This window comes from Rhinopithecus bieti, unplaced genomic scaffold (assembly GCF_001698545.2).
Source record: "Rhinopithecus bieti isolate Rb0 unplaced genomic scaffold, ASM169854v2 scaffold_11839, whole genome shotgun sequence".
Lineage (NCBI taxonomy): Eukaryota > Metazoa > Chordata > Mammalia > Primates > Cercopithecidae > Rhinopithecus > Rhinopithecus bieti.
This window is the reverse complement of record NW_016806877.1, coordinates 369,799-395,504: the sequence shown is the minus strand read 5'-3', so window position 1 is coordinate 395,504 and position 25,706 is coordinate 369,799. Positions and strand designations below refer to the sequence as shown.

At 38.7% G+C, this 25,706-nt stretch overlaps 2 protein-coding genes across 2 annotated transcripts in view; one reads left to right on the top strand and one right to left on the bottom strand.

The window, feature by feature from the left end:
* The window catches only part of MYOM1 (myomesin 1), a 155,800-nt gene that overhangs the window by 122,736 nt on the left and 7,358 nt on the right, over window positions 1-25,706 (bottom strand). Inside the window, exons 3-4 of the mRNA XM_017878326.1 lie at window positions 6,327-6,467; window positions 1,163-1,466 (exon numbers count right to left, since the gene is read on the bottom strand). Of these exons, the coding sequence (XP_017733815.1) occupies window positions 1,163-1,466; window positions 6,327-6,467 (445 nt within the window). The remainder of the gene's footprint in view (window positions 1-1,162; window positions 1,467-6,326; window positions 6,468-25,706) is intronic.
* Window positions 2,804-25,706, top strand: part of LOC108533552 (myosin regulatory light chain 12A) — a 64,668-nt gene continuing 41,765 nt past the window's right edge. Inside the window, exons 1-2 of the mRNA XM_017878322.1 lie at window positions 2,804-2,923; window positions 6,385-6,461. The gene's annotated coding sequence lies outside the window, so the exon portion shown is untranslated. The remainder of the gene's footprint in view (window positions 2,924-6,384; window positions 6,462-25,706) is intronic.

Here is a 25,706-nt window from a genome sequence, read left to right as displayed (position 1 = left end):
GCCACCGCGCCCGGCTAATTTTTTGTAATTTTAGTAGAGACGGTGTTTCACTGTGTTAGCCAGGATGGTCTCGACCTCCTGACCTCGTGATCCGCCCGCCTCGGCGTCCCAAAGTGCTGGGATTACAAGCGTGAGCCACCGCGCCCGGCCCCTTCTCCCTTTTAAGAACAAAGGTAGTTATTTGATATTTAACATTCTAAGCTTAAGCAACATCTTTGATTTCTTTTTCTTTTTTCTTTTTTTTGGCCCGGGCTGGAGTACACTGGTGCAACCTGGCTCACTACAGCCTCTTCCTCCCAGGTTCATGCAATTCTCGTGCCTCAGCCTGCCGAGTAGCTGGGATTACAGGCACTCACCACCATGCCTGGCTAATTTTTGTATTTTTAGTAGACATGGGGTTTCACCATGTTGGCTAGGCTGATCTCGAACTCCTGACCTCAAGTAATTCTCCTGCCTTGGCCTCCCAAAATTGGGATTACAGAAGTGAGCCACCACATCTGGCCATATTTTACATAGAGGAGTATTTTACTTACAGGAGTATTTTACTTACAGGAGTAAAATACTCCTCTAAGGTGGATTTCTTAAGGCTCTTTAAAATCTTTAATTTCCTTAAAACCTAAAATTCCATGGAGTTTAAAACTATTGTTTGCTTTATTTGACCTACATATTAATATTTTAATGTCTTTCTCCTTGTTTTCTTATGTTTTGTTTCTCCAAAAAATCACATATTCTTCATTTGAAACAAATCAGCCAGGTGCAGTGGCTCATGCTTGTAATCCCAACATTTGGGGAGGCTGAGGTGGGTAGATCACTTGAGGTCAGGAGTTTGAGACCAACCTTGTCAACATGGCGAAACCCCACCTCCACTAAAAAAAAAAAAAAAAAAAAAATTAGCCGGGTGTGGTGGCACATGCCTGTAATCCCAGCTACTTGAGAGGCTGAGGCAGGAGAATCGCTTGAACCCAGGAGGTGGAGGCTGCAGTGAGCTGAGATTGCGCCACTGCACTCCAAACTGGGGGACAGAGTAAGACTCCATCTCGAAAAAGAAAAGAAACAAATCCATCTATATCTACACACACACACACACACACACACACACACACACAACCCTTATGACATGCATTTCCACCTTTGTAAGTTATGTTAAACTGTCTTTTCTTACTGTTTTCCTCAGGGACAGGCGTTCTGCCTTTTCTCGAATCACAACTTTCCTTGACTTCTTTTCAAAAGTTTCTTCCTGTTGAAGAGTGGACGTGGCCTGTTTGGAAACCATGGACTGCTTGGATGCCATGGACTGCCTGGATGCTGTGGACTGCTTGGATACCATGGACTGCTTAGATGCTGTGGACTGTTTAGATGTTGTGATTCCTTCCTCTTTAGCAAGAAGATTCCTCTGGGCTATATAAGCAGCAGCTTCTTTAATTCTTTCTTCTTCTGTATCTGTAATTCCACTGACATGCTTTTGACTAAAACACAATAATGGCAAAATGTAGATGTTGTGGATAGCAGTGATAAGATTGAGTAATTTTTACTAAGTTCAAAGTACCACACCTCAGACACTGTATCCTGCACCAAAAGAAAACTCGATATAGAAAAAGCAGGTAAATCAGAAGCCGACGCTTTGTGTACAGAAGTGTTCCTTGCCGTAACAAATAACAATAATAATGATAACAGTAATAATAACACCTCTGATGGCCCTGGTGCTTTTCACATACATGATCTTGTTTCATCCCCATATAAACCCTATGAGATAAACCTTTTTTTTTTTTTTTTTTTTGAGACGGAGTCTCGCTCTTGTTGCCCAGGCTGGAGTGCAATGGTTCAATCTCAGCTCACTGCAACCTCGGCCTCCTGGGTTCAAGCAATTCTCCTGCCTCAGCCTCCCAAGTAGCTGGGATTACAGGCTTCTGCTACCATGCCCAGCTAATATTTTGTAATTTTAGTAGAGACAGGGTTTCACCATGTTGGCCAGGCTGGTCTCGAACTCCTGACCTCAGGTGATCCACCAGCCTTGGCCTCCCAAAGTGCTAGGATTACAGTCGTGAGCCACCATGCCCGGCCAAGATAAATTATTATTTCTGTTTTAGATGTATGGTAACGAGGTTCAGAGAAGTTAGATCTAACTTGCCCAAGGTCATCTCACAGATTGTCTTAGTGTGTTTAAACATGATTTTGTTTACAATAAAAGATTATGGTTCCTTTCCAGAAAAGCCATATTGTCCAATGAGATCTAGTTTGTTTGCCTGTGACCCTGATACATGAGTAGGAGCTTGATCTGGATTCTGTCACTTTGCTGATGTAATGCATTGCCTGGAGTTGTTGCAGTATGAATAAGTTCTGAATTTACATGAGGTTCCTTATGCCTACTGGGTTTCTTTCTAAGATAATATATGTTGTGTGTGCATATACTATGTGTGCACCTATAGTATATACTAAGAAATTATCAAACTTGTGATGGAAGTGGTGACATTTATAAATGTGACTCGTTATTATTCATAATTGATGACAATAGTAAGGGAGTGGTAACATCTCAAGTTCAATGCCTACTGTGGCAGTTTATGATAGAATCTGTGCTGTGATTTATTCATGTTGTTTAAAAATATTTGAATTATTTTAACATATTTCAATGCCTTTTGTTGTAAAGCCCCTCAAATGTTTTAGTGAAAGAGTGTATTGATTATATCGAAGATTCTCTTGAAATTGAGTCTCCTTAGACCTCTTACGTCAGAATTACACATTCCAAGAATGATTGCTTCAGGATGTAAGCAAATGCTGCCATTGTGTTAGAAAGTTCCTAGCATCTAAATCTATGTCGCTTGCTGAGGAATAAGATTCCACATTTGCCAAGTTTGGGGTTTCTCATGGACTATTCCTAAAACACCTGGCAGACGAGATGAGTCCATGTTGTTTCTGACTAAATGTAGTGAGTAAATTTTAAATTTTTTCCTCTCTCTCTGTAAATATTAATAAGATAATCCCTACTATGGATGTTAGTAATATGTCCATTATTATTTGGGGGGGAGGAGGAAGATGAAAGATTTTTAGCTTAGTGTCCTCACATAATGACTTCTCATTCTTTTTTGAACAAGATAAGAAGTGAATGAATTACTAACTGAACATAAAACAAACTATGGAAAATTTGCTTGGAATTCTCTATAGAAGTCAACATACAATAGGGAGATGTGAAATGAGCTTTGTGATCTGTTTCAATTCATGTAATGATAGATCATATTCAATGCTAGTCTTGCCCCAGGCTCCAAGTAAGAGAACTTTATGTTTAAGTTCTCATTACTACTGATACTGGATAGGTTGGCACAGCTCTAGAGGGCCAAATGAAGTGATAGTCTTCTTGCCTTTTCCGTTTACAAAGAAGCCAAACTTCGAAAAAAAAAAACCTGTAATTATTTTACACGAGAACTCAACTACACTTAAAAAGTATGTTAGACCCAGGGCAGTAGGGATATTCTCCTTTAAGTAAAAGTCGGGATTTATCAGTGATAACCCTTCTATAATCTGGACACAAAAGTAAAACTGTGAGGCTAACATGTTGACAAAAGTATACTACTACAAAGTAAAACTAAATTTAAAATCTCCCAGTACTCTGCGAAACTGTGACAGTCTCAATTCAAAATCTCTTGCTGACAGAAAGTTTACTCAATTTATTAGAATATAAGTGGAATTTTCAGGTGCCATACAGAGGAAATGGTGTTTTCCAGAAGCACACTGTGAGGGCAGAGGGCATGTCCACTGCATTGACTAGGCCTACGTAGGACTTTCAATTCTTTCCCTCCCAGGCATGCAGCTCTCAGCAAGTCACTCTGCCATGATTTCCTTGTCTAAAACGTTGATATATTAATATCTCTGCAGGGTTGTATGGAGAATTTAGCAAGATGGTTTATATAAAGCACCTTGCATGAGTCCCAGCAAATAATAATAGACACTCAACAAATGTTTTTTTTTTTTTTTTTTTTTTTTTTTTTTTTTTTTTGAGACGGAGTCTCGCTCTGTCGCCCAGGCTGGAGTGCAGTGGCCGGATCTCAGCTCACTGCAAGCTCTGCCTCCCGGGTTTATGCCATTCTCCTGCCTCAGCCTCCCGAAATGTTCATTTCTTTTCCATCCTCTTCTCAGATTGTTAATACTGCCAAAACCGCTGTGAAATGTTATTTTCGACACAGTGATAGAGTATAGGTGATGACACCGTATAAGATATAATGGAGAACTAGAAATAAAGCCTAGAAAATCAATTTTATTTCACATCTTTTTTTTCTTTTTTTTTTTTTTTGAGAGGAATCTCGCTCTGTTTCCTAGGCTGGAGTGCAGTGGCACGATCTGGGCTCACTGCAACCTCCACCTCCCAGGTTCAAGTGATTCTCCTGCCTCAGCCTCCTGAGTAGCTGGGATTACAGGTGCCCGCCACCACGCCTGGCTAATTTTTTTGTATTTTTAGTAGAGACAGGGTTTCACCGTGTTAGCCAGGATGGTCTCAATCTCCTGACCTCGTGATCCGCCCACCTTGGCCTCCCAAAGTGCTGGGATTACAGGTGAGAGCCACCACGCCTGGCCTCACATCTTCTTTTATCAGTTTATTTGGTAAATGATCACTTCCTGAGACTGGCCCGGAAGAGACAAATAGTTTGGTGTGGACAGAGCAGGGAGAAGATGTTAGGAGTAAGAAGCTTCATTTTGTGCCCTGCCAGATGGAGTCATGTCACGTAGGCTAGTGTTAAGCTGATGTGGTTTTAAAATGATGTTTTGAAACAGAGTGGGAAAAATACTTGAGACAAAAGACTTTACCCCTCTAGCCCACCATCACTTATAAGGAATGTGAGTTACATTAAGCTACTGTGAAGAGGACAAATGGCTGGACATGCATACTTAGCAGCGAAAGCGTGTTTGTCTGGAAAGCTCACTTAAAAAAATCAGAGAGAGCAAAGATATCAGCTAAAAAGCTAAAAATAGAATGTTATTTATCCCTTTACCTTCCTAATTGGGTTCAGAGCAATTATGACATTAGCCTCTGACACAAGTCAGAAAGGAACTGTCAGAGGGCAATGGAAAGAAAAACACAGGCAACAGATGTAGGTCACCATCAATCACAACCAAATTATTTCCTGACTTCCAAGAGGATCTACTTTTCCATGACATTTGCTCTTAGAGGATGGCCTCACTTTGAGCGTCACCTGAGCTATGGGAGTAACTCTGTGTTCAAAGAGAAGTAAACAGGAGATGAGCCAGAAAGTTCCTGTTGAGCTTTAATCTTGGTGTCCAGGACAAGTCTCCTTTCAAGATTCCTTTGAATATTATTGATGCTCAAAAATAATGTTATGTAATAAAGATAGAAAATTGGCATCACACAGACTTGTGATTTAGTGATTATTTTGTTTGAAGTTTTCCTCAAAGTAAATAGCAATCTATTTCCCATTGAACAAGGCATTTAAATTATGATGAGATTTTTTTCCCCCAGTGAATAATAATTAAAACCACATTGATAACCAAGATATTTTTCAGCTACCTAAACGTGTCATCTTGGGTTTTTTTTTTAAAGTTCACCCGGGCCAGGTGTGGTGGCTCGTGCCTATAATTCAAGCACTTTGGGAGGCCAAGCAGGGAAGATCACTTGAGCCCAGGAGTTCAAGACCAACCTGGGCAATATAGTGAGACCCCATCTCTACAAATAATTTTTTTAAAAAAATTAGCTGGGCGTGGTGGCTCGTGCCTGTGGTCCCAGCTACTCGGGAGGTTGAAGTAGGAGGATTGCCTGAGTCTGGGAGGTTGAGGCTGCAGTGAGCTGTGTTTGTGCCACTGTACGCCAGCCTGGGTAGCAGAGTGAGATCCTACCTCAGATATATATATATATACACACACACACACACACACACACACACACACACAGTAATAAAAATTCACCCAGCATTTTATAGTTTTGAAGCTTTCTTTTTACTCTGGTTGTCCTGTCCAATCACTAGCATCCCAGGATCCACTTTCCATTCCAGCTAGTTTTATAAGCAGCATTAAGTTCTGATCATTCTTGTTTGTCATGTAGCCATCCTACGTAATGGCAAAATTTCTGAAAAGGAAATCCCTTTTAAAATAATTAACACGTCTCTCTCAGTGCATGGTTCTGAGCTTCCTCAGATCTTAATCAGTATATAGTAAGTGCTTAACAAAAGGTTAGCTGCTTTTACTATAATCTGACAAGTGCTCAATAAATGTTAGCTGCTATTTCTATAATCTGTCCACAGCAATTATGACTATAATCTGCTATTCCTATAGCACTTACTATATACTTCTTAATAATTAAAGCCAGGAAGGAAAAGCACACTCACCGTCCCGAGAAAATGGGTACCATGTAGTCACTGGGCAAATTTTCTTTCTCTTCTCCAGACAGAAGGCTGTGCTTGGCTCTCTTTGGTTTAGGGCTCAACTTGGATGAGTTATCATCTAACAGTAGACTGGAATCTGTAAGTCTGAAATAAACCACCTAACATCAGACAATAAGAACAACAAAAAGGCATTTACAACATTCAAAATACTGATACAGGAAGTTTTAACTTGGGAGAAATTTTACCAAATCCTAGATCTCTAACGTTACAATTATCTTTTATCTTTAGAATCAAAGTAGAGTTAGAAAGATTTCAAATAACAAACTCCATAGAGATAGAAAAGAAAAACGGTGATAATTTTATGTGATTATTATCCAGTGATTTCACGGCTTTTTCCCCCACTTAAAGTTTCAACGGAAAACAGTGATGCTTTTACGATAGTTCTAAATGCCCTTTTGGGTTAATGTCATGTTGGAAATTTAGGCAGACTATATAAATGGTTTTGATACATGGTGCATCCAAATTCTTTTGGGAGCTTATTTAAAATGCACACTTTTCTAGATAGATCCATTCTGATGTAGAACCCTTGATTTACACTGAGACCTTTATGTATTATAGGTGACTCCTGCCTTTGAAGGGATGTGGGGCTTATTAAATAATAGAGTTCATATATTTTATGTGAACACATGATGCCAATTGACTCAGTGATTCACAAGAGTGTGGTAAAGAAGCCTTCGGTCAGTTCTGTCTTCCTATGCACACTGGTGCAAATGTGCACTTGGAGGTAGTTAGTGTTCTAATAAACCAAAAAAAATGACTAGGGAAGTGGAAAACATGAGAGCAGAGATAGCAGAGAAAAGAGATTGATGAAATGAAAATAGTGTTAATTCGTATAGTTCTTGAATGAAATGAAATGCATTCTCATACAAACATATACAATTTGGCATAAACTTCAGGAATTCATGGACTCCCTGAAGTCAATCTGTGAACTCGGGGCTAAAAGTCCCTGATCTACACAGTAAGGAAAGATGTTAACAATAGGGGTCTGTATAGGAACTCTTCTGTACTATCCTCGTAATCATTTCGTAAATTTGAAACGATTCTTAAAAAAGAAAGTTAATATTTTTTTAGAAGCCCCCGGTCTAGAGAATCTCTAAAGACAAGGTGAAGAGGGGTATTATGTCATGGGAAAAGCCAAGCTGCCCAGTTGAAATAGAAAAACCTTCCAAACCTTGACCATTTCCTAATCTTCGAAAATCATTTGAAAAGGCAAAAGGGATTCCCTAATCCAAAGCAGAAGAGAGGCCAAGCATATACATGGTACAAAATAGATATATGACGATGCGAGAAAACAAGTAGCACAGGGCTTCGACATGCAGGGCAGGCAGCGGCACCTCGAATCCTACCAGGAGGTCTCATGGAAATGGCCTAACTCTTCCTTCCCCACTATCTACCCCCTCCCCCAGAGGTGAATATCTATCTCTTTTTCTATGATCAGCATTAAAACTAAAGGTTAGAACTTTGAATTCAAGCTTGTGGATTGGTTACCAACTGGAAGCCAGGGTGACATTTGTTCCTGGCCGGCTGTCCTGGGCAGCAGCAAAATGACTGCATTCTATACCCCGGCAGGTCACGAAGTACAGGCTGTGCTTATACAGGTCTAAGTTTAAAGTGGTATTTTCCCTCACCTCTTTATTCCATTACCATCCAAAATAAAATAATTATGGGGCTTAAGAGTTTCATTTTTCCCCCGTTTTGAATAGTTGGATTCTAATTTCTCTCCTGTTTTTCTGCTTTTGCTTTTCTCTCTTTACTCCCATTCTAGTGGCTACAGTCAGATTCTCATGAGCTCATTATTTTTTGACATTTATTTACATCAAAATAGCTATGATTTCTTATTCTTTTCATTGCATTGCTCCTTTTTCTGGCATTTATCCTTTAAGACAAATTCTTAAAATAATGCAATTATTAATGTGCCATAATATGAGTATTCCATTCTCACAAGTAAATCACAGGAGCTGCTCTTTTTTTCTTGTATGTCCTTCCAATGTAGGCGCTGACTTTTTAATAGTTGAACTTTATGCTGAAGACTCATGGCCCTTTCATCAGCTTCCACTTCGTATTTCATTTGGAACAGAAGAATTTTTAAAAAGCATTATAATGCTATGTGTTATATAGTACTGCTTAGAAAATGCAAGATCTCCACTTTTATTATGCTAATATTTCTTCAAGACTTTGATTTCTAATAAAGAGTATATGAAGAACTAGATGTTAAAATACAATGCGAACTGATGATTTAGTAATGCTAAGACATTTATTTATTGAGGCTAGCAAACAAAACGAAATCAGAGAGACACAAACTTTAAAGAAAGTGACTATTATCATAAGCATAATTATCTTAAGAAAAACATCCATAGTCTATTTTGTCATGATCCATGACCTCTGAAGTCCAACATCTTACTCTATCAAATTTTAAAGTTGAAAAATGTTTCTAGAGGAGTTACATATAATATGTAGATTTTAAATTTCTTTGATCTTAAATCAAAGAGCTAAATAAGGGCTTGCTAACCCCTTGGGCTTTTATGTATTTAAATTTTGAAAATAAGCCAACAACTTACTTCTGAGTAGTTACCAAACTTAATACGTATGGATTGGTGTCCATCTTTACCTATTAAAACTAGATGTAGTGTTTTTTAATGTGCTTAGCTTAAATCTTGAAGCTTTCTGAATTTTGATGAAAGCAATCAAATTAAGCAAAAGGCAAGGGTTCATTGTGTGTGTGCACAGGTATCTATGAGCCTGTAACTATATCTATATCTAGGTACATCTTTTTGTACTCCCCATTAATTATGCTAGTCCTTGTTAATATGTCTACAGTTAACAGATTTTAAATACATATCCTGGTGTATAGGACATTATCACATACATCTATGACTGGTAGCACCACAGGGAAGAGATGTAGCCAAGGTACAACATGCACTCTCTGGAAATATTCCAGGAACTCAGAAGTAGACTTACACCTGCATCTAATTCAAATACTGAAGAGAAAATATTATAACCCCCTGCTTGTTCAACTTCATAACAGGAAAGCAAGAACAAAACCATTTATAGAATTTGAGAGCTGAAAGCGGACTCAGGGATATTTATACCAGGCCCTTGATTTGACAGATGTGGAAAGCAAAGCCTGGAGAGCGCTTGTAACTCACCCATGCTCACACAGTGACTCGGTGGTGAACTGGGACTGGCACTCATCTCTTCTTGATTTTCAGGTTAGTGTTCTTTTCACTATACCAGTCATCTCCAACGTTTTTTTTTGAGACGGAGTCTCACTCTGTCACCCAGGCTGGAGTGCAATGGCGCGATCTCGGCTCACTGCAACCTCTGCCTCCCGAGTTTAAACAATTCTCCTGCCTCAGCCTCCTGAATAGCTGGGGTTACAGGCGCACACCACCACGCCCGGCTAATTTTTGTACTTTTTAGTAGAGACAGAGTTTTGCCATGTTGGCCAGGCTGGTCTCAAACTCCTGATCTCAGGTGATCTGCCTCCCTCGGCCTCCCAAAATGCTGGGATCTCCAACTTTTATGATCGAGTACACTTAATTTAAAAAATTGGGGGCATACTACCTACATATGTTTATTTATAAGTTCTATCCATATACCACTGTATAAATAGTCTCATTTTATGAAACATTCAATCAATAGAAAAAAGCTAAAGACCACATTTTTTTTTTTTTTTTTAAAAGAAATGTTACAGCGGGGTGCAGTGGCTCACGCCTGTAATCACTTCAGAACGAGGCTGACGCCCAGCGCAGATCACGAGTCAGAAGAATCGAAACCTCCTAACTAACACTGTGAAACACTCGCATCTCCACTAAAAAAATATAAAAAAAAAGGCCGGGCGGGGCAGGATGGACTCAAAGCCTTGATAAATACCCAGCAGCTTTGGAGAAGCCGAAGGGCGATCACGGGTCAGAAACGAGATATCGAGACCCATCACTGGCTAAACACGGTGAAAACTCGTCTACTACAAAATAGGCAAACAAGCCGGGCGAGGTGGACAGGGCAGTCAACTGATAGACCGCAGCACTACGGAGTGGAGCATGGAGCAGAAGAAAGCGCAGTAACCCTGGAGGCCGAGCTTGCAGGAGCTGAAGAACATGGCCCATGCACTCCAGTCCCCCGCGACAAGAGCGACAGACTCCCTAAAAAAAAAAAAAAAAAAAAATAGGCCGGCATCGGTGGACGGGCACCATATCCAGCTACTCGAGAGGAAGCTGAGGGCAGGAGAATGGCGTGAGAACCGGGAGGCCGCAGAATTTTGGGCCTAGTGACCGAGATCACACCACTGCCACTCGCAGCCTGGGCAACAGAGCGAGACTGCCGTCTCAAAAAAAAAAAAAAAAAGAAGTGTTACTATTTCGTTCTCTACCCCCCAATGGCTTCGCCTCTGTGGACTCCGCCAGTTTGGTAGACCACATCGTTCATACCCAGTGGCTTGCCGTCTTGTGGACTCCCAGCAGTTTGAGACCGCATTCTTCTATAACCCAGTGCGCTTGCGCTCTGTGGACTTCCCGCAGTTTAGGAGACCGACATTACGTTCTACACCCCCGTGGCTTGCCTCTGTGGACTCCCCAGTTTGGAGACCACATTCGTTCTATACCCCCGTGGCTTGCCTCTGTGGACTCCCCAGTTTGGAGACCACATTCGTTCTATACCCCAGTGGCTTGCCTCTGTGGACTCCCCAGTTTGGAGGCCACAAAACCACGTCATACTGTCCATGACGACTTTGATGTTGATTCGTTGTTCCTGAATTTATTCACCTAAATTGAAGTTACGAAATCATCAGTTACAGCTAAAAATAAAGCACAAAAAAAGTCATTAAACTGAACATAAAATAAAATGCTGGCCCCTTAAAGTTATGTTTATAATCACCATATAATTTGGTGAAACTGTTCCAGGTTTACTAGGATGAATAAATGTATTCATGATAATGGGAACTGTAGATGTGCGTAATGGCTGTGTTACTTTCTGAAAACATTCTGACAGCCTATCAGCACGTTTCAGAGAAAGGATGAACTGTGGGCACTGTCTCCGCTGACGGTGCTCCCAAAGCCAGCATCACCCATCCTTATGTGCTCAGGGTTAGGCTGCATTACTGGTTTCTCTGTCTTTCCCACTGCCTGTGACTACCTGAGAAGAGGGATGGTCTCAGTGATCTTTATATCCTCAGCACTGTGCCAGTGCCTGACACAACTCAACAAATGTTTATTGAATAAAGTGAAACAAAGATTTATGACCAGGCACAGTGGCTCACACCTGTAATCCTAGCACTTTGGGAGGCTGAGGCAGTGGATCAAGAGGTCAGGAGTTCAAGACCAGCCTGGCCAAGATGGTGAAATCCCCGTCTCTACTAAATATATAAAACTTAGCTGGGCATGGTCGCGGGCACCTAGAATCCCAGCTACTCAGGAGGCTGAGGCAGAGAATTGCTTGAACCCAGGACAGGGAGGTTGCAGTGAACTGAGATGGTGCCACTACCCTCCAGCCTGGGTGACAGAGGGAGACAGCGTCACAAAAAAACAGAAAAAAAAAAAAAAAAAAAAAAAAGATGTATTCTCCTGTAACAAACCCTAGCGCAAAGATTCTCAACCCTGGTTTCACATCAGAATCAGATGAGGAATGATTAAAAATGGCTGATGCAGAGGTAGGACTTCCAGTATGGTGGAAGGAGTAGTTCCTCAGGTCCTCTTTCCAAAGCAGTGATGATATAGAACACATTGTCAAAAATAACCAGTCAGGGCTCTGAAAATCAATCAAAGGCATACACTACAATGAGAAGTGGCTATTCATAGAACAAACAAACAAACAACTGAATTTCACGTATGAGCAGCGGGAGTCTGTGTGTCATTCCTGCCTAGGCTTCTCCCATCCCTTACTCCCAGCTTAGTCCATAAGCTAGTTCAACCAAGATGAGAAAAGGCATGAAAAGGAACAGCCAGGGAAGAATGACTTGATTTGGGCACAATGTGATAAAAACCCCACATCCAGCAGCGTTGTCAATAACAGTAGCAATCTAGGTGGCAAACAAACAAGGGAAGACCAGCAGCTCAGCTAGCCTGAGGTTACAATCAGGCTTGGGGCAAGCAACAGATTGGTAGATCAGCCAGAAATTTACCAGGAAAATCTGGAAAATAAAGTAGTCATAGGGGCCTTCATAAGCTCTCCGTACAAATATGTGTAGGAAAAATTGGAGAGGCCCAAGTTTTCCACACATCACTGGCTGACTGTAAACCTGTGCACACGTGCAGAGGACAGGCAAGAGAGCCTGGAATTAAGCAAAACCAGACTTACTTAAAAGTTACCTGCACACAGGCTGGGCACGGTGGCTCATGCCTGTAATCCCAGCACTTTGGGAGGCCGAGGTGGGTGGATCACGAGGTCAAGAGATCAAGACCATCCTGGCCAACACGGGGAAACCCCGTTTCTACTAAAAATACAAAAATTAGCTGGTCATGGTGGCACACGCCTGTAGGCCCAGCTACTTAGGAGGCTGAGGCAGGAGAATCGCTTGAACCCGGGAGGCAGAGGTTGCAGTGAGCCGAGATCGCACCAGTGCACTCCAGCCTGGGTGACTCTGTCTCAAAAAACAAACAAATAAATAAATAAATAATTACCAGCACACTTTAACTGTGCTCCCCAACACACACACAGATCTACTACCAGAGGGTGGAAGATTTACTGTCTTGAGCTGTTTGGGCGCAATGTCTGACCACTCATTGGCCATTAATCTATGCAAACACAGTGTGATTCTTAGGAATTCAGGCTTAAAAATGAGAACAAGAATTTAAAAAACAAAACAAAGCTGAGCAGAGACACCTACAGCCACACAGTAGTTAAAGAGATTCTACAAGTATGTCCAGCCAAATTATTAAACAAAACTGAGATCACGCCACTGCCCTCCAGCCTGGGCAACAGAGTGAGACTCCAGTTCAAAACAAAACAAAACAAAAGACCAAACCAAAATACAGCAACAACACACTCTGAGGAAAATTCAGAATTCAGAATTGTAACAATATATTTTCTGACATGTCCCATTTTTAACAACAATAAAAGTTATGAGACATGCCAAGAAATAGGAAAATGTAACTCACACCAATGAGAAAATAGTAGTAAACAAAAATTGTCTCTGGGTTGTCCTTGATGTTGGGTTTAGCAGACAAAGACTTCAAAGCAGCAATTATAAATATGTTCAAAAACTGAAGGAAACCATGTTTAAAGAGTTAAAGGAATGTATTACAACAAGGACTCAACAAATAGAGAATGTCGACAAAGAAATATAAATTATAAAATAAAATCAAAGGACACTCTGGAGTTAAAATGTACAATAACAAATGAAAATTTCTTAGAGGGACGCAACAGCAGATATTAGATAAGGGAAGAAATAATCAATAAAGTTGAAAATAGAAATTACCCAGTCTAAAGCACAGAGAGATAAAAGAATAAAGAAAAATTAAAAGAGCCCCAGAAACCTGTGAGACGACATCAAACATACTAACATATGAGTAATGACAATGCCAGAAAGAGAAGAGAGAGAGAAAGGGAAGGAAAATATATTTGAAGAAATAATAGACTAAAGCTTCCAAAATTTGATGAAAATACTAATCTATGGATCCAAGACGCTCAAAAAACTCAAGTAGAATAACACAGAAAGAGACACACAGGCCTGGAAATATCAAAGTCAAACTGTTGAAAGTCAAAGCCAGAGAAAAACCTTGAAAGCATCAAGAGTAAAATGATTCTTTACACACACGGGAACAATAATACTGTGAATGGTAGACTTCTCATCAGGAATATTGGCACTGACATGACATATGTAAGTGCTGAAAAACAATGTCAATCAAGAATTCTACATCTGGCCGGGCGCAGTGGCTCATGCCTGTAATCCTAGCACTTTGGGAGGCCAAGGTGGGTGCATCACTTGAGGTCAGGAGTTTGAGACCAGCCTGTCTAACATTGTGCAACCCTGTCTCTACTAAAAATACAAAAATTAGCTGGGTGTGGTGGTGCACTCCTGTAATCCCAGCCACTCAGGAGGTTGAGGCAGGAGAATCACTTGAACCTGGGAGGCAGCGGTTGCAATGAGCCAAGATCATGCCACTGCACTCCAGCCCTGGTGACAGAGTGAGACTCCGACTCAAAAAAAGAAAAAAAGAAAAAGATTAAAGGTAATTTAATTGTAATTTAAACCCACATAAAAAAAATGGAGAACACCAGAAAGTAAATAATTGGGTAAATACAAAAGACAGTGTGTGTACATACACGCATACACTCATGTGTATGCACATATGTGTATATAAGTTTATACATACATATGTATAGAAATTTATATGTATATAAGCTTATACGCATATATGTATGTAAATTTTTACACATATATATTCTATTAAATTCTACAGAGTCTTGGTCTGTCACCCAGGCTGGAGTGCAATGACGTGATCATAACTCCATAACCTCGACCTCCTGGGCTCAAGCCATCCTCCCACATCAGCCTCCCAAGTAGTTGGGACTACAGGCACACATCACCATGCCCAGCTAATTTCTGTATTTTTTGTAGAAATGGGATTTCACCATGCTGCCCAGCTGGTCTCAAACTCTTGAGCTCGAGCCTCTGAAAGTGCTGAAATTACACATGTGAGCCACTGCAACTGGCCTTCTCTTAAATTCTTTAAAAGACATAATATTGTAGAAAATAATATTGCATTGCGTTGTTGGGTTTACAACATTCATAGTTGTAATATACTTGACAATAGTGCAAAGGAGGGAAAAGGAAATGAAGCTATATTAGAGGAAAGTTTCTATGTTTACTGGTATTCAGTGAGTATATATTATCTGAAGTAGATAGAGATAAGTTAGCATGTGTATTGCAATTCCTAAAGCAATCCCTAGGAAAATAGCTCAAAGAATATAGTCAAGAAACAAAAGAATTAAAACGATACACTAAAAAGTTTCATTTAATACAAAATAAGGCAATAAAGAAGTAATTAAAGAGATATGAGATACACTAAAAAAAGTGGCAGACATAAATACAGCCATATCAGTAATTTTATTAAATGTAAATGGAATAAAAAACTCCAAGGAACAGGCAGAAGTTGTCAGACTGAATGGAAAAAAAAAGATTCCACTAATTCACTTATATGCTGCTACAGGAGTCACACCCTAAAGACACATTTGTTAAAGTAAAAGGATAAAAAAGATATACCATGCAAATGGTAAGCTATGTTAATATAAAACATAATATGCTTTACATCAAGAAATATTATTAGAAACAAAGAGGAATATTTCATAATGATAAAATGGTCAATTCCTCAGAAAAACATAATAATTGTAAATGTATATACACCTAACAACAGATCCCCAAAATACATAAAGCAAAAATGACAGAATTAAAAGAAATATGAAACCGAAAAATAATAGTTGGAGACTTCAATGTTCCACTCGCAATAACTGATAGAATAACTAGATTTAAAACATCATCAGGAACATAGAATACTTGCAAAACACTATCAATCACCTTGATGTGACTGATCTTTCTTGAGTACTTTACCCAAGGACAATAGAATACTTATTGTTTTCAACATTCTCAAGGAAGGTTCTTATGGTAGTTCACAAAACAATCTAAATCAATTTAAAAGAACTAGAATCATGGAAAATATATCCCCAGATAACAGAAGAATTAAACAAGAATCTACAATAGAAAAAAATTTAGAAAATCCTCAAATATAAGGAAATTAACAACATACTTTTAAATAACCTATTGGTCAAAATAAATCACAAAGGAAATTAGAAAATACTTCAAACTATATAAAACAAAACATAACTTATTAAAATATATGGGATATAGCTAAAGCAGTACTTAGAGGGACATATATAGCTTTTAAGTGTTTGTATTAGAAAAGAAGGTCTCAAACTAATAATCTAAGCTTCCATCATAAGAAGCTAGAAAAAGATAAAACTAAACACAAAACAAGCAGAAGGGCAATATAATGAAGATTAGAGGGGAAATAAAAAGAAAACAGAGAAACAATAAAATTAATGAAACAAAAGTTGGTTCTTTGAAAAGATCATGACAATTAGTAAGGCTTTTGCTAAATTGACTACAAATAATAGAAGACACAAATTATTAAAATCAAGAATGAAAGAAGAGACATCACTAACAACCTTATAGGAATTAAGAGGCTCACAAAGAAATAATGTAGATGCCTTTATGCCAACAAATTAGACAACTTAGACAAAATAGGAAAATTCCTATAAAGACTCAAATTACCAAAACTAACTCAAGAACAAATTTAAAAATCTGAGGAGATCAAGAACAAGTAAAGAACTCAAACTGGTAATTTAAAGTTTTCCTACAATGAAAAGTCTATGCCCAAATAGCTTCACTAATGAATTATATCAAATACTTAAAGAAATAATACCAATCATTTATCTTTTTTTTTCCCAAAAATAGAGAAGGGAACACTTTCCAACTCATTCTATAAGGTCAGTATTACATGATATCAATGCCAAACAAAGACGTTATAATAAAAGGAAACTACAGACCAATATCCATCATGAATATAGATGCAAAATCCTTCAAAATATTAAGAAATGGAATCCAGCAATATATACAACCAAGTGAAGATCATCCCAGAAATGCAAGGTTAATTTAACATATGAAAATCAATCAGTGTAATATACCATATTAATAGAATAAAAAACAAAAACCATATTATCATCTCAACAGATGCAGAAAAAGCATTTGACAAAAGTCAGCATTCTTATTAATAACTCTCAATAGAATAGAAATAGAAGGGAACTTCCTTAACCTGATAAAGGACATCTATGAAAAATCTACACCTGATGTCATACTTCACGGTAGAAACAAAATGCTTTCCTCTTAAGACTGAAACAAGGCAATGATCTGCTCTTACCACTTTTATTCAACATTGCACTGGAGGTTCTAGTCAGGGTAATGAATTTTTTAAAAATTGAAAAGATGTAAATCCACCTTTTGTTACAGATATAATCCTATGTGTAGAAAATCCTAAAAAATACACACACAAAAATTGCTAGTACTAATAAATAAGTTAAACAAGGATATAAAATCAAAACACAAAAATCAATTATATTTCCATATACTAGCAATGAATAATCCAAAAATTAAATTAAGACACCTCCGTTCACAATAGCGTCTAAGAGAATAAGATATTAAGGAATAACTTTAACGTAAAGAAGTATAACACTTGTACACTGACAATTACAAAACATTATTATGATAAGTGAAAGAACAACTAAATAAGTAAGTATTCCATGTTCATGGAATGGAAAACTCAACATTATTAAAATGACACACTTTTTCAAAATTGATCTACAGATTCAACATGATCCTAATCAAAATCCCAGTAGACTTTGTTCTTTGTAGAAATTGACAAGATGATTCTAAAATTTATATGGAAATATGAAGGAACTACATAGGCAAACAATATTGTAAAAGAAGAACTAAGAGGACTTACATCCACCAGTTTCAAACTTTTTATAAAACAGTATGGTACTGGTATAAGAACAAGCATATAGATTAATGGAACAGAATTGGTAGTCCAGAAATAAACCTCTACATTTATGGTCAATTGATTTTTGATAAAGGTATCAAGAAATTTAATAGGGGAAGAGATAACCATTTTAACAAACGGTGCTGGGGCAATCAGTTGTACTGTACACCCATATGTGAAAGGATGAATTTAGAGCTTTACTCAATATTATACACAAAAAGTTACTTCAAAATGCATCACAGTTCTAAATATTAAGTGCTGAAATGATAATACTCTTAGAAGAAAAGATCAGAGAAACTCCCTAAGGTGTTGACTTAGTCAAAGAGTTCTTAGATATAATACCAAAAGCATGATTTGAAAAGAACAAAATTGTTGAACTGAACTTCATCAAAATTAAAAACTTCTGGTCTTGGAAAGACACTGTGGTAAAGAAAGGAAAAGACAAGGCACAGAATGTGAGAAAATATTTGCAAACGTATCTAATAAAGGACTTGTATCCAAACCATTTAAATAATTATGACAACTCAATAAGAAAAAAATCCAATTAGAAAATGGGCAAAAGATTTGAATATGCATTTCACCAAAGAAGATACAGAAATGGCTACTAAATGCAAAAAGATGGTTAACAAAATTGGTCATTAAGCAAATGCAAATCAAAACCACATTACACACAAACCTCTATGACACATACATTATAATGGCTGTAATAAATAAGACAGAAAATAATAAATGTTGGCATGGATGTGGATAAACTAGAATCTCCATATATTTTTGTGGGAATGTAAAACAGTACAACAACTTTGGAAAACCACTGGGTAGTTGCTTATAGAGTTAAATGTAAACTTAGCATACAACCCAGCTGATATTTCAGAAAGTGCATGAGAAAGTTTATTTCAAACATTATTGAATAATCTCCTTGTTCAATCGTTCACAATATATATATAACATGTTATATGTTATAATACAGGTTTATTTCTTAACATTCTGTAGCAATTTCATTTATTCGACAAAAAAACTTACTGAGTATCTACTGTGTGTAAAATACTGTGTTTGGCACTGGGGTAGGAGTAGGATACAAAGATAAATGTAAAACCCTTGTATTCTGAGAGCTTTATGTCTAGTAAGGGAGTAAATATAGGATGTCAATCAAGGAAGAAAGGATGGAAGAACACAAAGAAGGAAGGCCAGTAACCACAAAAGTCAGTGCAAACAAAATGTGAATTCACACACTCGAGAGCGAGTTTCTGTCTAGAGTTATCAGGGAATCCTTTGTGGAAGAGCTGGACATTGAAAGATGGGTAGGACATCCCAGGATGAAAAGCTCTGTTTTTAATGCTGACTTATCTATGTGTTATCACTAGGCTTTACTGAGTGGCCACAAAAGAGCTGAATTCATTTTTTCTATTCCAACAATGTTCCTTTAAAAACTTCATCTTTACATACATTTACAGCTCAGTACTGTTCACATATATGCAAAATGATCAGTCATTTACTGGAAGAGAGAAAGAGGCCATGTTTTTAAACTGTGGGTCAGCTTTTTCTGGGCCTCTTCCGGGCTGTCTTTGCTCCAATTAGCTGCTCCTCTCCAGGGCTTCAGCATCTGAATTATGTCTCTCATCTTCAGGACCCAGTGCAGAGTCACTGGGAATTTGCATTCTCTTTTCTACTCTCTACTTTTCTATCAGCCACAATTTCCTCTTTGCAAAACCTGAAAAATGATGCTGTTCTTTGGACTTTTGTGAAAACGTTGTTTTGGATCTACTTTTGATTGACAGCAGTTTGGTTTTGCGCTCCTCCTCCTTTGATACAGGCAATCCCGGTGGCCTAATACCTACTGATTCTTCATTCTCCTGTTTCCCAATCTTGACACACACGGAGGTTTCAGAAGAACATCAAAGTTCGTGGACAAGTAGGAAGCTGAAAAGAGTCCTCTTTTGGCTAATAGGCTTTTCAGGAAACGTTTCTTATGGTACAAACATGAATTTAGTCAGATCGACATGATCCTTGAAATTTACCGACAGGTAGCGTCATAATAAATACTATGAAGTCAAAATAAATAACCTTCCCTTCAATTTTAAATTTTTTTGCATTATTTATCTTACACTAATCTCTTCTCTTCATTTTACTCTTAGCCATAGAAATATCTCACTTTTAGCTTTTTTTAAATTAAAAAAACTATTTAAATAGGAATATAACTACGATTTTTTTCATTTAATTTATTGCTTTATTTCTTCCATGATTTAAATTTCCATTGCTATTTTACTCACTTTTCGGTAACTTTCCACAGTTAGTGTATAGCCACGATATAAAACAAATGTCCTGGGAATGCAGAATATTCATTTGTTCCAGAAAAGGTGAATGTGTAAAACTCTGAGAGAATTAAATATCTTATGGTTCTTATCTATATACATCCTTCAGTTTTTATTCACTTCTGACTATTCCATAAGTGAATTTAATCAGACTAGATTATGGTTTTTAAGCAGGAGTAAAAGAGTTTACCTCATATTTCCTAGACATTATAGTATAAAGACACTTGACAATAGTATCAGGAGATGCCTTATGAAGTCTAAAGTTGTTTCTTTGTGAACTGAGGTGTGTCCAGAGTTTGTCAAAGTGGGTCTTATTCACTTATTTATAATGCAGCCCAAACGCCAACATCCCACTCTACTTTGGGATGGTCACTGGGGTTGACTAGACACTGCATAAAAGTTACCTTATTCTTGCTTTCCTGTTTCATCTAAAAGATGGCTGTGGGAAATCAAGCCTGTTGCAAGGGCACCCTTGGGCTTCCAGAGTCCAGAGATCTCTCTGTGGAAGTTCAGCTACACCCCATTACCTGGCCAGTGCCGATACTGTGGAGGTCAAGGCCCTGCAGGGACAGAGCAAATGTTTCACCTCTGAGCCCAGAGAGGTAGCGGCTTTGCCCTTCCTCCTCCTCTGGCTGACTCATTCTACTCCACTCTAGAAAAGGACATGCCTTCCTTCTCACAGCATGATTCACCTGCCTAGGGAAGATGATGCCATTCTGAGTGTATCTGGTGCCATCTCAACTTGATTTAGGCTGCATGAGAGCCTGACAAAAGAGTCAAGCACAGGAGGCAAAGAGGGAACCATGTCTTTCTGGGCCCCACTCTACATATCTATGAAAGGAAGGGCTTATATTATATGAACTTTTGGTCCTTTCTTGCTTTAACATTCCACAGTTCTATGGATCTATAAATTGCCAATTATGGGAACCTGTTGTTACCAGCAGTGAGAATCCTAGCTCTCTCTCCCTGTGTTTACAGCTGAGGAAGCTGGAGCAGGAGGCTGGTACATAGAGAGGACCACTCTCCTTGGATTTAGGGTTGGTCTTTGGGATTCAGAACATAATGCAACAGGCCGGGTGCAGTGGCACACACCTGAAATCCCAGCACTTTGGGATGCCGAGGTGGGCGGATTGCCCGAGCTTGGGAGTTTGAGACCAGCCTGAGCAGCATGGTGAAACCCCATCTCTACAAAAAATACAAAAATTAGCTAGGCATTGTGGCTGGCGTGTGCCTGTAGTTCCAGCTACTTGCAGGCTGAGAGGACTGCGCCAAGAGGATCCGCCTGAGCCCAGGAGGTGGAGGTTGCAGTGAGCTGAGATCACACCACTGCACTCCAGCCTGGGCAACAGAGCAAGATCCCATCTATTAAAAAATAAAAACAACATAATGCAACAGCCTTTTGAACAAAGTAACTCTGGCTTTTCTACTTTCACAGCTATTTCCCTCTGAACTTCTACCGTATAGGAGATAATGTGGCTCATCATTTTGTTGGTATTTAAATACTGGAAGACAAACCCTAGAATATTGTATTGATTTTTGCTACCCAGGAACTATGATGCTTTTTTCTTATATATAATAATTAAAATTTTATTTAGAGAAGAAGAAATAAAATCATTTCTAAAGGAAAAAAGTAAAACCTTGATATATCAGCAACAATAGGGACAAGGTTTCACTATGTTGCCCAGGCTGGTCTCAAACTCCTGGGCTCCAGCAATCCTCCTGCCTTGGCCTCCTTGAGTGTTGGGATTACAGGCATAAGCCACTGTGCCCAGACTATCAGCAGCTTCCTAAGCGAATGTCATTTCTAGTAACAGTCAATTGGTTCAATATTTTTTGTTATTCATATTCAGCCACTTCAGTCTCCAGATGGATTTGAGTCTCCATACAACTATAGTTATTTCAAGGTGCTTTTCCTATTAAATACCAGAAAAACACTAACAAAAGAATAAGGCATTTCTTAGACATGACATGGATGGAATCTGGGAAAATGGGGAACAAGTAAATGGTTTTACTATCATCATACCACCTAAAGAGAGTCTCAGAAGATTTGTTACATGCACAAAATCTCCACAGATCATTTCACAGCCTCAAAACTCCCTGGCTAAGGGCGCTGAGGAGCTCTGAGAGAAATCTGAAGGAATTCAGAACTCAGCCATAACCAGTAGATCCTCACATCTGGAACCTGCTCACACATCCCCTCTTCTGCACATCTGGCCCTGGCTGGACCACAGCATTAGCCTCCTAACAAGGGAACTTGCTTCTGCAACAGCCATAGTGATGCCGTTACCGCTGAGTCAGAGCATGTCACTATCCTGCTCAAAACTGTCATGGATTCCTTCTTTAACTCAGAATATCGACTCCCTCCGACGGCCCACAGGCCCTCCATGATCAGTCCTGCCCCACCCATCACCTTTCTGACATCCTCTCCGCCTGCACTATCCATCACTCCCCCATTCCCTCGCATGGGCCTCGATGCTGTTCTGTGCTGTAAGGCCTTGCAGTGGCTGTCCCTGACGCCTGGTGCATTTTCCCCAGATAACCTCATGGCTAACACTCTGAGCTACTTCATGTCTTTGCTCAGATATCACCTTCTCACAAGGTGAGACTGCCCTCTTGAAAATTCTAACCTGTACTTCTGGCCCACATCCCTGATCTCTCTTACCCTGCTCTGTTTCTTATTGTTTCTACAACATGTATTACCTTCTGGTATAAAATATAATTCTACTTAATAGGACAGAATTCAATATAATGTGCTCAGTAATTTATCCCAAGCACCTACAGCAGTGCTTAGCGCTCAGTAAATATTTATTGAATAAATGACTCGGAGTGCCTAAACCTCACGGAGTGTTCCCCCTGTGCCAACCACCACACTCAACATCTTACATGATTATCTCTTTTCGACTTCACAACACGAGGGACAGTCATTTTCCTCATTTTACAGAAATAGATATGTAGAAAATGACATGAATCTACAGCTCAGAGCTGAGGTTAGGACACAAAAGTGTCCACAAGGCCGATTTCTTTGGTAACACATTTTGAAAGGATATTGAGGTAGGAGATGGAACAAGCTTTCAAGTTCTCTGCACTCTCTGCTGTGTTTAGTGCTCTCTATTTTTAGCGTTGGTATCTTCTGTCTGAATTATAACTGCTTTGAATGTTAGCATGGTCTTCACCAACTCTAGGAGTTTCAAGAGGTTATAATCTGGGTGACACGTTGGGGGTGGTTGATCAATGTGACATAGGGGTAGGTGAGGGGCATGGTTTAAAGTTAGGGTGTCCAGGGAAAGTCACTCAAGCCTCAGTGTTTTTTATCCCCAAACTGCTGTCTCTGAGACTCCTTTGAAAAGATCTATGTCTGATTCTAAATGGTGGGTTAAAGTGTCTGTAAGGTTCCAGGCTTGGCATTCATGGACACTCCTTGGGTTTTCTTTGTTAGAATTTGTGTCCTTCCATCTCCTGTACCCTGCTCTAAATCTTGGTTATTTTGGTGCTCAATAGCTTCTCTACAAGAAGGCTAAATCAAAGGAAGCACAATGCAAAACTACATATTGATGCTTCAAGGAAAACCCAGTGGTGTATGATCAAGGGGAGTTGCTGACCGTAACTGGCATGATGTGCCCGTGGAAAGGGTGGGGACTTGGGTACGACGAGGGTTCAAATAACTATTCTGCTACTTCCTAGTGTAATGAAGAAAAGTCATTTAATCTCCTTGGTTTCCAATTTTCTCATGTATAAAATGAGGATAAAAATTTCTACTGTTCAAGGCTGTTCTAAAGACTCGGTGGTATAGAGAATGCAATGCTGAATTATGCCATATAGGCTGAATTTTAATCTGTTTAGAATAAATGTCTACTGTTACCATGGAAGGTTGAGGAACAACTCTAAATCTTCCCATAACCTGAGAAACTTGCTGTGCTGTTCTCTGGTTTTTGTAAGCTATTCATTCTTGTAAGTCATTCATTCTACTTACAAGAATAAGAAAACATTCTTTTTAAATTATTTTCATCTTAATGTATGATCCAGCTTACTTGCAAGAATGGAAGGTCCCTGCTTTCCATAATCCCACCTTTTCTGTAAACATCTGCCTTATTTCATCCTAAGTCCTTATAACATTGGCATTAGGAAAGAGGTCCTCAGGTCATACACTAGACTCTCTGTTATTCATTTTTAGACTTTCTAGAGCAATGGTTCTGACCTTTGGTGAGTCACAGAGCTCCCTGAAAATCCGAAGAAACCTACAGTCCCTCTCTCCAGAAAAGTTCTCATCTGTGCATAATTTTGCATAAAATTTCAGATCATCCAAGACTCTACTGAAACCGTTCATGGACAGAAGTTAAGAACCCTTGCCTAATGGTTGCAAAGTGGTCATGAGTAACACTGCTCCTTTAATCCTGATGATATTTTGTTGATTAGCATGAAACAGTAGTAATCTTGTCATTTTAAGAGTTTTTGTTTTCCTAAATTATTTTCTTTATTTTTCCCACTGTGACCAAGAACAAAGGCATTTAGAGTAAGCCGTCCAGAATTTACTTTATAATCCGTGGCTCAGAATACAATTGGTAACTGATCTGTACTGCAAGCGCACTGACACTAAACTAGTCATTGTTCCTAAGACTCACTAAGGTCAGCCAAGCCCTGAGCACAAGTAACTCTCCATAGTTTCCACTTTAACCCTGGACATCTAACTACAAAGCAGAGCTAAAAATAGACCAAGCCCAGCACTTACACTCCACAGAGGTGCATTTCCAACCCCAGGGGTTTTAATCAACAACACTGTTCACAATCCAAAGAGAATGCTTTCATTTAGCAGGAAAAAGTTGCTTCATTTTGAGCAAGTTAAAAATATAACCTAAAGGAATTATGAAGACTTTGAAGTGTTCAAAAAATATTATCTGCACCTGTGTTCAAGGTCTAAAAAAAGCAAGACTAAAATACCTTCAGGATTGAGTTGGCTTTCTTTGTCTTTCACATCGAATTATTCAAAGGAAAACATATTGGCATTTTCCCCTCTTGTTTCTAGGTCAGCATGCTTCTACCAAAAGTTTAAGTTGTTCAAACACAGCAAGCCATAATAAACACCTACCTACAAAATATATACATAGTAGGAAGGAAAAGTAATGAGTTTGAACATAGAAAATAATTACAGCTCCATTTCCTAGAGAAAGTTTATTGTCTAAGGCTCTTTATGGCCAAAATGGCTAAGTCTCCTGAGGATTATATAGAGCAAATGTTTTCATAATAAAATTTGCTCAAAGGTTTAATTACTAATGATATATCAGATTATGAATAAATATAAATATTGCATATGTGGCCAAAAGGATTTGTATACAATTAAAATAATTTTAATATAAAATTTTGCAATAGAGTTGAGAAAATAAAGATCCTTTAAAAATACAAATTCATAAAACTCTAGATTCTACAGCGCTGGGGAAATGAAATAAGTACACAAGTAGTTACCTTGACAACTGCCTTATAATGAAAATGCC